Source organism: Argopecten irradians, chromosome 16 (genome assembly GCF_041381155.1).
Source record: "Argopecten irradians isolate NY chromosome 16, Ai_NY, whole genome shotgun sequence".
NCBI classification, from domain to species: domain Eukaryota; kingdom Metazoa; phylum Mollusca; class Bivalvia; order Pectinida; family Pectinidae; genus Argopecten; species Argopecten irradians.
In genome coordinates, this window is record NC_091149.1 from 26,011,053 (window position 1) to 26,029,193 (window position 18,141).

An 18,141-nucleotide genomic window follows, 5' to 3' on the forward strand; every position below is an offset into this window, starting at 1 on the left:
TGCATTAATGTTGCTACATGTAACATTTAGTTTTAATAAAATTGGTTCGTGGGCAAATTTCCATTGTTCGTGAAAGAGGTCCTTTTAAACGAACTTATGCCAATAAAAACTTCCTAGACTCATTTCATAAAATGATTTAATCTTATATAAAATGATTACTCATTTAAGATTCTTTATTAACTACATGTAGTGCCTATAGCTGTTTAGATATTCAGGAAGTTGGCCTATAGTTACTACATGTACTTGTTGTTTAGTTAGACCTCAGATCATCTAAACGCTTGATACCTAAGTTTTTTATAATCTATGTACAAGTGCCTGGATGACCATGAATAAATGCCTTGAGTTAGACCTGATCTTATAATTAGATATGAGTCGTGTTACAACAACTGCTAATATTTAACGAGTATAATTATAGATGTATTTACCTTACAGAGGTCATCAAGGTCGTTGATTCTTCTACTCAGTTGAAGTTAGATGAAACAGAAATCAAGTTGAAGGAAGCAATGGTAAGTCATTGAAACCTAATTAACTTGAATGATTATGCTGGTTCAATAAGACGCTGGCTGGTCGTGATTGTGAAAAGGCGCCAGATCGGATATTAAATCATAACCAAGATGTGATTTTGGAATCATGGGAAATTTTAAAATTAGCTGCATCATTCCTTTCTGATTGAAATGATTGGTTGAGAAATCTATTCATTATGCTTACCAATCAATAAAAACCTATCTGATCACTTGAAGAAATGTTTACTGTCGACGCAAAAATAGTGTGAACAGTTTCGGTTGATCACTTCATCAGCATGCTGTCACTATTGCCTGGCACGCTCTCGCAACACTATCGATAACTTGGTCACAGTAAAGTACTGCAAGATAATATATTATAATTTTCATCTTGATTTTTTGATAGTTTTGAAGACAGATATTGTGGGAAAATATCTTCAAATATATCTTTTGTATTCTTAAACTAGTACTACCGTCAGTGGTTTCTATATGGAATTGGATTACAATTATGAATGATATTACATATATATATATTATTATCCAATATCAGGTTTCTTGTGCATTTTAAAATAGTTCTGTTACATTTACTGGATATCTGGCACATAAAAAAAAATTTACTGGATCTTGGCACATAAAAAACTTACATTTACTGGTGACATAAAAAAATAACCTGTTGTAGTCTGTCTGTCTTCTTCAGCAGTCATTTAAAAGAGGTTTGATTGTAATTCAATTGTATACATGTTTTTTGAAACTAAAGTAATTTAGATACAACTATTATTTTAGCATAGTATTGAAAGTTACATGATTTTATGTACAGTCAAACCTCGATGTATCGAAGTTCAAGGGACCGCCAGAAAAACTTCGAAACATCGAGACTTCGAATTATTCGTGGTTGAAATTAGACCGATGTTTTTTTTACCATGACCAACTGTGGTAGTTGTACATGTCGTCTCCGTTCCATAAACTTTATAATCATTGTATTTACCACAAGCAAAACAAAATAAAAATGAAGTATGCAATTAATCACATGTATTGCTATTGTTAGCAATACATACGTATATTATAAACAAGACTTACGTGTACTAGGCCTAACCCATGTACAAGTGTTCGTTTGGTGACTATTTAAGCGATGGTTAATATTACGGAATGAATATAAAAACGAAAACACGTTGTAAAAACGAAACTAAAAAGGAGGAACCGAAAGCGCTACAACACCTACAAAATACTTCGATTTAGAATGATCGATTTGCTCCAGTATTTATGCCAAAGTTGTGCAATGTAACAGTTTTTGAGTATGAGTTACTTATAATGTGGCTCGCTATTTACCTTTCCGTAAATTCTACAAACCGCTACCAATGGCGGCGGCGAATATCAAAAACGACTAACCGTATCTTTGCCGTACTAATGATTTAATAACGCAGCTTGTAAAAAACAAAGCACCGGGTATCGGTCTGATTAGTGATATTAATTATCTTGATGATATCAAGCTAGCAACACAAGCTGTCATAATCCCTATTGTCCGGTGAAGGGCCGTCGCGAGACAGCTAGGTGTGACAGCATGCTGCGGGGTATCGGCGAACACCTGATCTGTACAGGTAAATTTTTTATTCGAATCATCGAGTGTCAGTTACCTATGATTCTATAACAAATGGTCCATGAAAAAATTTCGATACATCGAGAACTTCGATTCATAAAACTCGATTCATACATGGGTTAGTTAGTAATGTTATATAGTGAAGAAATTCGGGAGCCATACAAAAACGTCAGATACAGCGAGGAAATTTCGATCCATCGAAGTATTCAAGTCATCGAGGTTTGACTGTAGATGAACATTAAAAGCTTTGAATTGATAAAAATAGCTTGTCACAAATTTAAAATTGAAATTTCACCCCTTTTTTCCCTTTATTTTTCAGGACAGAATAGAAATTCTTAGAGAAAAACTGAGGGAAATTGATCGACAATTGAAACATGAACAAGGTATAATTATGATCATTATTTTTGTTATTATCACCCCTTTGAATAACATTGCTAGACTCTATATCTGTATAAAATCTTGATCAAATTATAACATCCAAACTGTGCTATGCATGTTTCCTTAAAATTGTTCTATTTCATGTACCCGAAATAATGGGGCATATAGTATTATCCATATCTGTTCTATGACATCCCAATAAGATTTCATATGAAGGGGGGCCTTTCTTTTATAATATCTGCGAATACTAGCTGCAATAAATCGGAAAGGGAACTTAACTTTAGCTCAATCAGGTGAGCATCAGACTAGTATGCCAGATGGCTTGAGTTTGATCCCTACCTAAATCTCTTATTAAATCTCTTAAAACACTTATATCTTACAGAAATTAAAAATTCTTTGTTTGTAGAAAAAGTGAGGATATTGAGGTCTGACCTTGAGAAAGCTGAGCGGGCAGCAGAGGAGGCGATGGAGGCCATGCCAGATACTATTAATATGATTGAAATGCCAGTAGAGGCTCCGGTAAGGCATAAGGCTACACTATAAAGTAGAGGACCCCGGTATGCTCCTAAGTAGGGCCCCGGTAAGGCATAATGCTACACTATAAAGTAGAGGCCCCGGTAAGGCATAAAGCTACACTATAAAGTAGAGGCCCCGGTAAGGCATAAGGCTACACTGTAATATAGAGGCCCTGTTAAGCCTTATAAGTTTTATTTAGTGAAAAATAGGCCTCGGTAAAAGATAATTTTTATAGGATATTATAATATATATTTTGTGTGTTTTTGGGGACCCGCTCTAGGTAATTGTTTTATAAATACTTTTTGTGTGAAGTAGAATCCCAAGTTATAAGGTATAATATTTTCCCTTACGTTGAATCCAAAGTTATAAGGTATAATATTAAAATAATCAAATATTTTATAACAATGCTTGGTATGCAGTGTATTACACAGTGTAAGACTGGTTTTATTTTAAGCAGCAAGACCAGGAAAAAGATTCTGCCTACTACAAGACACTACTGTCAGGCATGAAGAACGAGTTTAACACGGAGATAGAAAAACTCAAGGGTTTCCTGAAAAAGGAGCGATCAAGGTGAGAAATGAGTACAGGTGTGAGTGATCAAAGTGAGAAAGTAGTACTGGTGTGAGTGATCAAGGTGAGAAATGAGTACAGGTGTGAGCAATCAAATGCAAGGTGAGAAAGAAGTACAGGTGTGAGTGATCAAGGTGAGAAATAATAACAAGTGTGAGCAATCAAGGTGAGAAAGAAGTACATTTGTGAGCGATCAAGGTGAGAGAGTAGTACAGGTATGAGCGATTAAGGTAAGAAATAGGTACAGGTTTGAGTGTTCAAGGGGAGGAATAAGTACAGGTGTGAGTAATCAAGGTGAGAAATAAGTACATGTGTAAGCAATCAAGGTGAGAAATAAGTACAGGTGTGAGTAATCAAGATGAGAAATAAGTACAGGTGGGTACAGGTTTGAGTGGTAACTGGGAAATACCTTGTCTGAATTGCATTTGACTTTTACCAGAGTATTGCAAGGAATCAAAGATTTATGTAATTTAAACCTTCGCCAAAGCCAATTTTGGAAATCTTAAGAAGCAGTAGAAAGCGGAAGGTTTTGACATCTGATTTAATCTAATATTGAAAATAGCCCATAATGAGGTAAAAACGGTATAAAGCTAGTATATTGATAATCCGAAATAAAAGGCCAAAATGAATTCAAAGTAAAATCAAAAATCATTTCTATGGAATATATATTCAGCCACTATAGGGCCTTCTCAGTCCAAAATAACACTAACCCAGACTCTAATCAATCGTATTCTATCCAATAAGCGCCCAGTGTGTTTCAGAAATTGAAAAAAATAAAAAGGTGCTTAATAAGACGAAAAGATTGCAAAATTATACAGATTTGTGAAGTTTGGGTCTTAACATATGGCAATTGAAATTGAAAAAGGAGGTGGGGCGCTTATAGGGACATGGGCACTTATTGGGTCGAATACAGTATTTTTGAATTGTTATTTTGTTGTAGCTCCAACAGGTTCATTATTACACATGCAGATAATGTAAGATGGCTACTCCTCTTAAACTACTGGAGGGATTTTAATAAAGCTTGGTAATGGTTACACTAATCCTTGTACAATTATAGTATAATAGATGAATATAATCAGTAAATCAATAGACTGAGTGTAATCAGCAGCTGATCAATCAGACATATTTAGTTTTTAAAAATGACTAATATCCTATCTTTACAGAAATATAGCAGCAGTACGTCGTGTGGAGAACAACCATAAAGACCATCTCCATGCTATACAGAAGGACACCCTGAGGGTTCTTCGCGCCATTATACACTTCCGCGACCATGTCATACACATCCTGGAGAAGGAGAATCTGAAGGAGCCTGCGTTTGCTCTGACACAGTTACCAACCCTTATCCCAGAGAAGGTGACAATTCATTATTTCATCTGATATGTAGAGTGCTTTTAATTGATTGTCTTCCCTTAGTTATTTTATTTTTTAGATTTTTTTTCTAACCTGTTTAAGCAAATAATTTATCTTTTTGTGTGCTTCAACTTGATATTAACTTTCCAACATTCACTACTTCCTGCTGTCCATCCTTGATATTCCAGGGATTACTATCACTGTCGTATAACATATATTGTACTATCATTTGATTATTTTGATGTATATCAAATGACTAAGCAACCTAAATTTATTGCCTCATCTGTTGTTGAACACACGCTTCAGTTTTTGCTGACATATAGTCCAAGGATAGACACAATGACAGTGATGGTAACCCCTAGAGTATTGAGGATACCTTTATTTGGTCATACACATTTTTGTACAGTATACATTGTATAATGCACTTTCGATGTGAAATTTTAGCAAAGTCCTCTGGTAGGAACCATGTGTTGGTGTGACCCTGATCAAAACTAACCGCAATATATCTCTCAGCTAGAAAGAACCTCTCCGTGGCTCAATCGTTTGAACGTCAGACTAGTAATCCAGAGGCTCCGATTGTAAATCCTGCACCCTGTTACATTAATTTGGTAGTGACTCCTTTCTTACTAAATAATGCTTTCTTCCTCTTTCCTTTCATACTAACATCTGTTTCTCCTCTTTTCTCTCCTTCCTCTCTGATACACCTGCTATAGCTTGTGCCTGATCCACGAGAAATGCTGGCTCTATTGGTGGGAAATGTTGTTGAATGTAAGTCTATCATTATGAAAATGATTCAATGATTTTGTCAAATACCAGGTATTGTATTAGCTGGTTATTTTTGTGGGAAATTATGTTTTGGCGATTACATGACACATCATGTGCAATACGGTCGCGAAAATTTTATACATAAAATGCTGATGATTGATTGAATCACATACAAGTAATACTAAACAGTTATATCCAGATAGCAGTTTAAAACCACTAAAATTGTGTTTTTCTCAGTTTAAAAAAATTGTTACAAAAACCACGTTCTGATCAAACCTAATAACATTACGTTTGAGTGGAATTCTGGATGAGTTGAATTATTTTCATTGGTCTGTTGAATTTCGAGATAACGAGTTTCGACTGTACTTCTAATTGAGAAAGTTTTCTATATATTTATTTGATATATTGGACAGAGAGTTTGTTGAATCCAATGCAGGTTCTGTCTGTGTATGAACTTGTTAGGCTGCTAACTGTTGAGAATTTTGAAACATTTTAATCTTTGTATTTTTATAATATATTGAACAATTAACTGAAATAGCCATAAGTGATTTAGTTTTGTAATTGACTTTTAGACATGCACAAAATGGAGCTGACCTTGGCGAATGCCTTCCTGGCGATGCGTATGGTTGTCAAAGGAGCTCTGGAGGCCCAGAAAGAGCTTGCTCAACAGCAACAGCTGACGAGGCCACGCTCAGTCGACCGTATGAAGGAAGAAGAGTCAAAGGTAAAGTCTCAATAGGGGTGTGTCTTCTGCATATTAGTGAAAACTTACTGTTTTATAAATGGTTTTTCTCATTTTGGTATTTGTGCATGGAAGACAAATATCTGTATCAATGTTTTATGCACTTAGTAAAAGGCAAATATCTGTGTAAATGTTGTGTATATTTAGTAACAGGCAAATCTCTGTATAAATGTTTTGTGTATGAAAGACAGATATCTTTTTAAATCATCTATTATAAATGTTTTGTGTATGAAAGACAGATATCTTTTTAAATTATCTATTATAAATGTTTTGTGTATGAAAGACAGATATCTTTTTAAATTATCTATTATAAATGTTTTTGTGTATGAAAGACAGATATCTTTTTAAATTATCTATTATAAATGTTTTGTGAATGAAAAACAGATATCTTTTTAAATTATCTATTATAAATGTTTTGTGTATGAAGGACAGATATCTTTTTAAATCATCTATTATAAATGTTTTGTGTATGAAAGACAGATATCTTTTTTAAATTATCTATTATAAATGTTTTGTGTATGAAAGACAGATATCTTTTTAAATTATCTATTATAAATGTTTTGTGTATGAAAGACAGATATCTTTTTAAATTATCTATTATAAATGTTTTGTGAATGAAAAACAGATATCTTTTTAAATTATCTATTATAAATGTTTTGTGTATGAAGGACAGATATCTTTTTAAATCATCTATTATAAATGTTTTGTGTATGAAAGACAGATATCTTTTTTAAATTATCTATTATAAATGTTTTGTGTATGAAAGACAGATATCTTTTTAAATTATCTATTATAAATGTTTTGTGTATGAAAGACAGATATCTTTTTAAATCATCTATTATAAATGTTTTGTGTATGAAAGACAGATATCTTTTTTAAATTATCTATTATAAATGTTTTGTGTATGAAAGACAGATATCTCTTTTTAAATTATCTATTATAAATGTTTTGTGTATGAAAGACAGATATCTTTTTAAATTATCTATTATAAATGTTTTGTGAATGAAAAACAGATATCTTTTTAAATTATCTATTATAAATGTTTTGTGTATGAAGGACAGATATCTTTTTAAATTATCTATTATAAATGTTTTGTGGTGTTGTAGGCACGTGTCAAACATGTCCAGACGGCCAAAATGGAGACATCGCCGCTTGTCCTACAGACTGAAGAAGGCCAGACAAAGACTAGAAAAGTTCGAGGAAATCTCTGATCTGTCCTCCTCGGTAAGTGCAAAGGACAAATAGAATCTTTCCTTACCAAGAGGGTATGACTGTGAAATCCCAACCAGAGGGGTAATTAATTAACCTCCAACCTAGGGCTTGCAGAGGGTGGTTGGACATTCATGAATTTCCCTGAGGATTGGGTTTTCGTTGTCACACCCTAATAGGTAGAGAATGATTCTTTTTGTCCCATGTACACAAGAAAAAGTTGAGGAAATAGCCTTAAAAGAAACATTTTCACTGTGACATGAACCTGGTTCTGGCAATGGCATATCAATATTGATACACGTCACGGTTACGTACACCGCATGACGTGATGCCGTCACGTAATTGTTTTACTGGAGCTGTCATACCCTCATGGCTAAAACCAGTAACAAAACAATGAATGGTGGGAGAAAAAGTTATCTATCCTACCTCAATATGAATTTTGTTAAACGTATTATACTATTCTAATAATATTATAAAATCTTAGTTGGTATATAGTTATAGATAATGTAAAACTAGTGTAATGATGATTATAGTACAGTATAACCTGTCCAAACCGACCCTTGTCTAATCCACACATCTGTTGACCAGTGTAATTTTACAGAATTTTCCTTTTTAATTGAAACCTGTATAAATCAGAAACCTGGCTTTACCAACCTATTATGCCGTCCTGGTGACATTCAGTTTAGAAATACAGTAGACTTTGTTCTTTACTCGAAGTTGGCTGGACTTTGTTTAAGCCCTGTCCCTCGACATTGGTGAAAGTCCCGTTTTGTTCTATTATGTCCAGATTTTGTAATGAGGCTTACAGATATTTCTAGTGTTACTGTGGGCACTGTCAGGTCTAATTTAACACAGTTTTTTTAAACTTGTATATATGTATACATTCTATTTAAATATTTGAAACCATAAATGGTAGAAACTGACAGCTATAAAAATATTAACAATTAACTTTGACCTATACAAAACTGTTTTATGCAATGAAATAAGATCATTTGAAGTTGGGAGTAAAATATTTATGGCCCTCGTGATATGAAGGTTATTTACCCGAAGGAGTTAAATTTCCAGAGTGCTTGCCTGAAGGAATATTACATCTGAGGGTAAATTAACCTTCATATCACACTGCCACTAGGGACATAAATTGTTTATTATACCGAAAATTCGCTACGAGTTAAAAACTTTGTCCGTCATTGTTGTACAGTCGGAAGGGGAGATAACTCTGTGTGAAAGACCATAGGGTCACCTGCCCCGGGAAAATACAATGTTTTATTTCCCCCGAGGGAAATACGACATTTTATTTCCCCCGAGGGAAATACGACATTTTATTTCCCTGTCATGTGACATGTTTCAACTAACCACAGATACTATTATAAACATGACGTATAATAATATATAATAGAAGGCTTCAAACTTTACGTGAAGAAAATTTTGAAGGGCTATCAATCAATGTTGAAGTACCACTCTGTCGTTATAGTGGAATAATTATATTTCATAATATGAAATATTCTTTATCTAATCCATTTTTAATATTAAATATTGATTACGTGAAATCTGAGGTATGTTTTGGTTTCCCCAAAATATGTATCTTGCTACTTTTTTGTTTGAAACATTTTTGTTTCCTTGGTTACAGGATAAGAAGTACCTGGCTTTGTTGGAACGATACCGAATGGTGTGGAAGATGTACAACCGCCTACAGAAGGATATGGATGTTCTGTATGTATAGGAAATCTCAGTTACTGAGTGCATCAATTATACTTGTTTTTAATTTGTGAGGTCAGTATAAATTTCATAATTTCCAATAAGGGCTCATTTGTGGAGGTCAAATTCCATGGTTCACGAATCCGAGGATTCTTTGAACTATGGTAGATCTAATGAATTTCTTAATGTTTCGATAGTGTTTAGAATTAGAATATTGGTAAAAACATTAATGTAATAATAAGATCCATGCAGTCAATCTGATACATGACATTTATTGTAACATAAATCTCAATTTTCAGCCAATCCGATTTCCAGTCTTCGTTAGAAGAGCAAATCAAGGAGAGAGAAGATTTCATGGTGACTTCCATCAGGATGGACCTTAAGGAGGTAGATTTCTTTAATCCTCATTGTTGCTATTTATAGACACATTTTGTTAGTCATTTATGTTACCTGTGGAAAGCAGATGACATGATATAGGTATTACCATACTTACGCATGTTAATTGACAATGTCAGTGTCATGGTTTCTTAGAAAATCTAGCTCAAAACTGAGATTAAGGCTTGTATGGTATTATCTATAATTATTTAATATTATTGACTTGTAGTGGTTTTTCTTTGCTTAAACTGTAAAAAGATAAATGATAGGGACTTTTACTTAATGCATTGCACTATATCATCACACATTGAAAACGGAAACATGACAAGAATTTGGTAGTAATTGAACAAATTTAAAGGGTCAGGAGTAATAATTACACATCTTTCATTCTTCCTTTTTTCATCCAGAGTAAGAAAACAAACGAAGCCCAGTTGAAGATGACCATTGGTGATCAAAAGAAGAATCTAGACATTTTACAAAGAGCCTTCGATGACAACAAAATCTCCAGGGATCTTTATTCAGTGAGTTTTATGCTTGAAGGGAAATAATTTTATGAAACATTTAGGATCCCTTTTGTTTCTTTGAAATTAGATTTCATAACAACATAATAGCAGAAATACTTAATCACGGTGAACTTGGTGCACAAATTGCAAAATTTGGTAGCTGTGAAAGAAAGTTGGCAAACAGTATTTTTTCCCAATATTTCATGTAGTAACTGTTACAATGTATAGATTGATTAACACAAGTGGGAGCGCACACATCCTTCTTGAGAAGATTAACAACAATCTTGGACCTATGTTAAATTGTCGCTTTAGTAAATGAATATAATGGTGTGAGTAATTTGCCTTCAAACTCAACCAATCAGTAATTTAGATAGGCATCAGAAGTATCAAAAAATATTTACTTTGGGAAAAACCACAGCCAATTAATGGTCGTGACCTTTGCCTCTGACCTTTTAACCTTAATTAATTCAAACCATCTAGGCTTCTTGTTTATTTCAAACTTGATCTATTTATAGATGGCTGTGTCCTTGATCAAGAAGGCAATGGTCGTGCCACAGAAACGACTCCGCTACCTTGTGGAGCAGTACATCGCCTTCCAGACTGTCAAAGAAACCAGAAGTAAGTACAGTAAAACCCCATTATATCGCCACCCGTTTTACCGCCAAACCCACTTATCGCCATGAATTTATTCAGTACGGATTTCCCTCCATATGAATACACCCGTTATACCGCCAAACCCACCTTCCGCCATCTGTCATCACATTCGCGGAACAAATGATTAAAATAACACTATAATGACCTCGTTAATATTGCCAAATTCTGTTAATAGGGAAACATTGTTTTCGTAAGGTGCTCATTCGCAAACTGACAGGTAATCAGCTACGCACACTATGGCTGCATGTATGACCGTGTGTACACAGTGAAATCAATTAATAATATCGGAACACCTTTGTTATTGTTTTACAGGTAGGTGTCGCAAGTTGTGGTGAATAAAACTCACTTCTGTACATGTGTTTTATGTACTATTAACGTTAGTTGTCTATTGACGAAAAGGAACCCACAAGTCTGTTTTCTCGATATCGCCATTCGTTTATATTGGACCATCAAATGCAACTAGCAATTTCAAGAGCGATATAAAAATTACGTACATGCAGAAGAATTGCCGTTTCGTAAGATCGAATCGTCGTCCGAGTGCCGTTTATTACCGGAGTACCTGTTTTGATATTTGCAGACATGTGCACGGAAGTGAGGTCATGACCGCACTGCGCTTGCTCATAACTTTATTCTTTGTTTCTGGGCGGGATTTCCAAGGATAAAAATATCATGTAACCGAGAAAATCCCAGCTAACTGGCAATTATGGTACAATACTTGGTAACACAAACAAGTTCGGTTTTCGTATTTTACACACATAAAACTGACATATTTGTTGAAAGCCTACTATCGAAATTTACTTTGATTTGGAACTATTCATTTTACAAAATACGAAGTGGCGGTACAGTACTATAAAGTCTGTTGCAGTACAGCCCCGGAGGTCTACTTGTACCTAATTAAGATTTCCGCCAAACTCGATATATCGCCAAAATCTAGAAAACAGAAGGTGGCGATATAACAGGGTTTTACTGTAGGGCAGAACACTGAACAGAACAAAGTTTAATGGAGGCTATTCTAGGGCACAACACTGAACAGAACAAAGTTTAATAGAGACTATTCTAGGGCAGAACACTGAACAGAACAAAGTTTAATGGAGGCTATTCTAGGGCACAACACTGAACAGAACAAAGTTTAATAGAGGCTATTCTAGGGCACAACACTGAACAGAACAAAGTTTAATAGAGGCTATTCTAGGGCACAACACTGAACAGAACAAAGTTTAATAGAGGCTATTCTAGGGCAGAACACTGAACAGAATAGAGGCTATTCTAGGGCACAACACTGAACAGAACAAAGTTTAATAGAGGCTATTCTAGGGCAGAACACTGAACAGAACAGAAGTTTAATAGAGGCTATTCTAGGGCACAACACTGAACAGAACAAAGTTTAATAGAGGCTATTCTAGGGCAGAACACTGAACAGAACAAAGTTTAATAGAGGCTATTCTAGGGCACAACACTGAACAGAACAAAGTTTAATAGAGGCTATTCTAGGGCAGAACACTGAACAGAACAAAGTTTAATAGAGGCTATTCTAGGGCAGAACACTGAACAGAACAAAGTTTAATAGAGGCTATTCTAGGGCAGAACACTGAACAGAACAAAGTTTAATAGAGGCTATTCTAGGGCACAACACTGAACAGAACAAAGTTTAATAGAGGCTATTCTAGGGCACAACACTGAACAGAACAAAGTTTAATAGAGGCTATTCTAGGGCAAAACACTGAACAGAACAAAGTTTGATAGAGGCTATTCTAGGGCACAACACTGAACAGAATAGAGGCTATTCTAGGGCAAAACACTGAACAGAACAAAGTTTAATAGAGGCTATTCTAGGGCAAAACACTGAACAGAACAAAGTTTAATAGACTAGGCTATTCTAGGCAGAACACTGAACAGAATAGAGGCTATTCTAGGGCAAAACACTGAACAGAACAAAGTTTGATAGAGGCTATTCTAAGGCAGAACACTGAACAGAACAGAGTTTAATAGAGGCTATTCTAGGGCTAAACAGACCAATATTTTGTAGGGCGTATTCTAGGGCAGAACACTGAACAGACCAATGTTTTGTAGAGCGTATTCTATTAATTTATATCCACATTATCACTTACATTATTTTTTAGTGACTTAATATGGAAAAGTATTAGGTCAAACAGAAATTTGTACTAACGAGACAAAGCCCTATAAAGTTTCTTTTTTGACCATATTTTTTTTCCATATTATGTCATTACCAATTAGTGAAACAAGTTAATCTTGAAACATAAAACAAAATAACTACAAAAAATATTTACTGCAGTGATTCAGGACTAATTTTTTCACTTCATCGAATGACTTAAAGTGTACACGGAACGGAAAATAATATTTAGATATGTTATTCTGTTTGATCTCCTGACAAGAATGTTGAAAACCGCATCAGAATCGGCCGCTTCAGTACCGAGATACAGCCCTCCGAAGTGCTCGATTTTTTACCTGTATATCGACTGCTAATCAGGGAATCGGCCGCTCACGCTGATTTGAGGAATAACAGGATGTGACGTCACGAGGACAACGGCAGTGAGGGTGTTTGGTAGTGGGGTTATAGCAAAAAGGGGACATATATGTATTCCTGAAATGGGGTTACGAGAATTTTTCAAATATATATACACTATACAGTTATGTTGACGATTTAATTATATATATAATAGGAAATATTACAACTGAAATCAGGCTAAATACATATGTAGATAAGCGGAAACATGTATACGTTATTTATGTTTCTGGTACATTTAACTAGATATCTTATCTCTGTTTTAACAACTTTCTAAATTATCAAACCTCGAGAATATTCCATTTTCATAATGTTAATGGATCTAAAAAGGGACGAATTAGAAAAATGATGGTTATATAATTATTCATTTGAATATGTTTCTGTATAAATAAAAATTCTCTCTAGGCCTATCTAACTGTTCTAGTGCTAATATTCTATGTGTGTTTTACGAATTTAACAGAGCGATTCCAAGATAATTTATGAATATTGCTCTTTCCTTACTCTCTAGTGCTAATCTTACTATGTGGTTTACGATATGGGTAAAGCGATGCAGGGGAAGGTCATTCTAAGTGGATGAACAGTTGGGTATATGAGATGAGGAAAAGTTTCATCATCTCCTACATGAAGCTTCTTGGATTGATGAGAAATGACAATGTGAGTTATATATGACAATGTGGCACGAACAGATGGCCGCCCTTGAGAAGGAACGGAGAAATCTTTTCAAATCTATCTGGAGAGTGTGAGTACAGCATTGGAAATGAACATTTGCTATAAGTTTGAAAGTCTATAATATAATGACTGTATTTTTAGCCCACCATGGGCTATTCACAATCATCTTTCGTCCGTGGTCTGTCTGTTCTGTCACTTTAACAATTCCTGTTACCGCTATTTCCCAGAGAAAGTACTATTGGGATTTTTTTACAATTTGAGATGACGGTTTGTAGGTTTCCCTGGGGCCCTAGTTGTGACATATTGCATTTTGAGACTAAATCTGGTCAAACAAGATGGCCGCCAAGCAGCCATCTTGGACTTTTTTGGTAGTTTACATTTGTTACCGCTATTTTCTCAGAAAGTATACTGAAGGGATCTTTTTCAAATTTGATATGTAAGGTTTTCCTAGGGACCCCTAGTTGAGCATAATTATATTTTTTGGGACTGATTCTCGGTCAACAAGATGGCTGATTCTGCTTCCGTCTTGCGGGTCTTTGATATTTTTTTTTTGGGTTTTGATAGTTAACTGCTGTTTGTTACTGCTATTTCTCAAAATGCACTGAAGGGGTCTCTCTCAAATTTCATATGTAGGTTCCGCCTAGGGTCCCTAGTTTGTGGCATATTGCATTTTGTAAACTGATGGTCAACAAGATGGCCCAACCAAGCAGCCATCTCGGATTTTGATAGTTACTGCTATTTCTTGAAAATTACTGAAGAGGATCTCTCAAATTCCATACCATAGGTTCACCTTGTTGCCCAATTTATGCATAAGTACCTTTTGGGACTGATCGGTCAACAAGATGGTCCAACAGGCCCGCCATCTTAGATTTCATCGTTGAAGTTTGGTAATCATTGTTTCTTAGAAAATCCTGTAGGGATCTGTCTCAAATTTTCATATGTAGCTATGTTTGTAAAAAAGTTTGAAAATGCCAGGGTAAAGATCCCCACCTTTCCATTGTCAGACATAGATTATTCTTTGGGGTGGGCACTAAGATCCTCTGGGATCTCTTGTTTCTTATTGTAGCTTTTATTCATGGGGAATTTTGCTATATTTGCATTCAAGTTAATTTCAAGTATTTGCAAAAAAAAAAAGGAAAGAACAAGATAAAGAAAACCAGTGTTGCATATTACTGTTAGATTCTCCCTGTAAGTATAGTATCAAAGAGCATAACATGCAGATCCCAAAGTTTTCTTAAGATACAAAGTTAACCAACATTACAGTGCACTTCATGTACTGAGAAAGTGTTCTTCACAGTGCATTATAAGTAATGTAACCAATTTGAGAAGATATAGGATATGTCAAAGTGCAGATTATTGCTGATAAAACTTTCCTGTTAGTCAAAAACATCTTTTTTTAATTTTAAGGTTCACTGACGTTGTCACGGAAACTGGACTATTGTTGGTTCATCCACTGCTAAAAGAGGACGGAGAGAACTCTGTGTATGCCCGCCTCACAGGGGCTCTAAACAGGGACCAGCTCCGAAGAATGCTCGCCAAACGCAAGACTGCTCAAGGCTTCAATCAGTTACCCCAGGCAGTGAAGGGCTACAATGCCCTCTACTCCTTCAAGCCAACTGGGCAGACTGACGCGAGTCAAGACTAGAAAAGATAAAATACAGAAGACACGTCTGTTAATCTTAAATTGATGTGGATCTATACATATAGATCTTCAAGATATAATTAAATGTCTAAAATGTCTTTCTATGAGCCGGTCGCTCATATGCATACCTATCCAAGCAAAGCCAAGACATATACTTACCGAAATGTAATAATGGATTAGACATGTAATTTTGTAATCTTAAATGGTTATTAGCTGAATGCATATAGGATATCTTCAAGAATGTACTTAAATGTCTAAAATTGTCTTTCAGATGAAGCCTATGGTCGCAATCATATGCCATACCTATCAAGCATAGAGCAAGATATATACTCTACATTATAATGTAACATTACAATAGCAAAGTCAATATATATCATGTAGAATGTGATAAATTTAATGTAATTTTGGCTTCTCATTCCGCATTTCCTCTTATATCGAAGTCATAATAATATATTTTGTGAAGTCATTAATTTCTTCTATTAGCATAAGTTGTAAATGGGGACTGATTCAGCTATTTGGTCACAAATGATAAACCCAGTCATATTCCACTACAGTCCTCCCTCCCTCCAAGTCTTTGCCCACAAATACACAACAAACAACTTACAGGTTTCCATGTCCCCCTGATAAATGTACTCTTAATGCTTGAAACATGTTGGCAAGCTCTACCGTTTGAGCTATCTGCAGCTGGTCACCGATGATCGACCTACTCCGATTCTGCTGGTAACATGTTTTTTATGTTATTGACATTTGTTGTTGAAACCCCCCACACACAGGATATGATGTCAACAAGCCCTATGAGTGGCTAAAAGGTAACAAATGTAGACTTCGTAGTTCCTGTAAATTCAAGACAAATTGAATTTGTTCAATAAGGAATCAGAGTCCATTGTTGTTGAAACCCCCCACACACAGAACAAGGAGTATGATGTCAACAAGTATTCCCCCTGATAGAGAGAGTGCTATAAGGTAACAATTTGTATTGACTTCGTAGTTCAATTTCTAGTTAAAAATCAAGTAATCTTCATGTATCAAACATTGCAGTATTAGCTATAATAATTCACAAGAAATGTCAATTCTATGTAATTGTATCAGGTGTATCACCAGCTTATTCATAGACATGTATATGAAACCAGCATATTTGGTCGTATGTTAACATTGTCATCTATTTTTCAGGTTGGAAATCAGATAATACATGAAATAAATTATTGAGTCGTATAATTTATGTAGGGAAATAGCCCCTACAGTGTGGTTGAAAGTGGACACTTAAGTTTATATTTTTTATGTACATCTTTTGTAACCCAATATAAAGCATCATTCAAACCTGCAATAAAAAGGACACCTGTTAATGAAGGACAGACTCATCAATCCCAATTTAGGCAATTTACTATAGATTATATGACTCTTTCATATGTACATATATAGATAGAACTATTCCATCCGAGGGTACAGAATTTTGGGTCAGAACCAAGGCTTGTCGAGGGTGGAATAGTTTTATCCTACATAATTTAAATATGAAAGGGTTATTTTCTCACATTGCTTGTCGATTTACTTGCACGAAAGGTGAGGCAGCCATTAAATAATGGATCAATTTTAAAAATAAGAGCGCCATTCAAAAGAGCTCATCAAAGTTCGGTTTCTATTACAAATATAAACAAAAAATCTTAGGTAAACGGTTTGAAATGCAAATTAAAAAAATGATCATGAAAGGTAAAGAAATCCGACAAATCAATCGAAATAGAAGAAAAATGACGCCAACTTTGCCGTGATATGACCTCATCTCATTGTTTTTCAATTGTGACGTCACGGCTATGTAAGATAGATTGATCTTACATAGCTGTCTTTCAAGGGACAACTCTATCTTACATGGTCAGCTACGTGAGAAAATACATATATTTAACCTCTGCATAAAGGACAACAGTATATAAAGGACAATTTGGCTCTGTCCCTTTGGTGTCTGCCTTTATAGAAAAGGTTTGTTTATTATATATAATTTTCAAATTAGACCTACAGAAAGCAAAGGAATGTTAAAAAAAGCTTGTCAGAGATATTGATGCCTTCATGTTTATATAGGTTTTGCCAGAACTGGTTTTACTATAATCAACTTCTTATTTTTACAGAAAACTGTTGGATAAGCGCATGACATTCCCAATGGCCACAAGTCAGAATTACTTAATTACGAAGGAGATGCAGATCCAGTAAAAACTGGGAAAGTCTATTTAATATCATTGCTGTAAACCATGTGATAGGAGTAAAAGTGATTATGTGTGATAGGAGTAAAAGTGATTATGTGTGATAGGAGTAAAAGTGATTATTGTGATTAAAATCTGAATGATGAAAAGCATGTCTAGTATTTTCTCTCGTGCCCATCTATACATGTACTCCGCGGACTGTAAACTACTTTATTTTATCAAAATACATTATTTAGTGTCCACCATATTAACAAATAGTATTGTTATAC

General features: G+C 34.8%; 1 protein-coding gene across 1 annotated transcript; it reads left to right on the forward strand.

The window, feature by feature from the left end:
* The first annotated feature begins 381 nt into the window (after positions 1 to 381).
* Positions 382 to 9,673, forward strand: LOC138310530 (uncharacterized). Its single transcript, XM_069251783.1, has 10 exons — positions 382 to 506; positions 2,414 to 2,477; positions 2,879 to 2,991; positions 3,443 to 3,558; positions 4,722 to 4,911; positions 5,622 to 5,676; positions 6,246 to 6,397; positions 7,522 to 7,639; positions 9,252 to 9,334; positions 9,619 to 9,673. The coding sequence occupies exons 1-8, from the start codon at positions 504 to 506 to the stop codon at positions 7,624 to 7,626; spliced, it is 798 nt and encodes a 265-aa protein (XP_069107884.1). The 5' UTR covers positions 382 to 503; the 3' UTR covers positions 7,627 to 7,639; positions 9,252 to 9,334; positions 9,619 to 9,673.
* The last annotated feature ends 8,468 nt before the right edge of the window (positions 9,674 to 18,141 follow it).

What these genes read in the sequence shown, in the direction of transcription:
- LOC138310530 (XM_069251783.1), top strand. An exon ending in GGTGGGAAATGTTGTTGAAT is followed by an intron (nt 5,677 to 6,245) that starts GTAAGTCTATCA and finishes ATTGACTTTTAG; the next exon opens with ACATGCACAAAATGGAGCTG. An exon ending in TGAAGGAAGAAGAGTCAAAG is followed by an intron (nt 6,398 to 7,521) that starts GTAAAGTCTCAA and finishes GTGGTGTTGTAG; the next exon opens with GCACGTGTCAAACATGTCCA.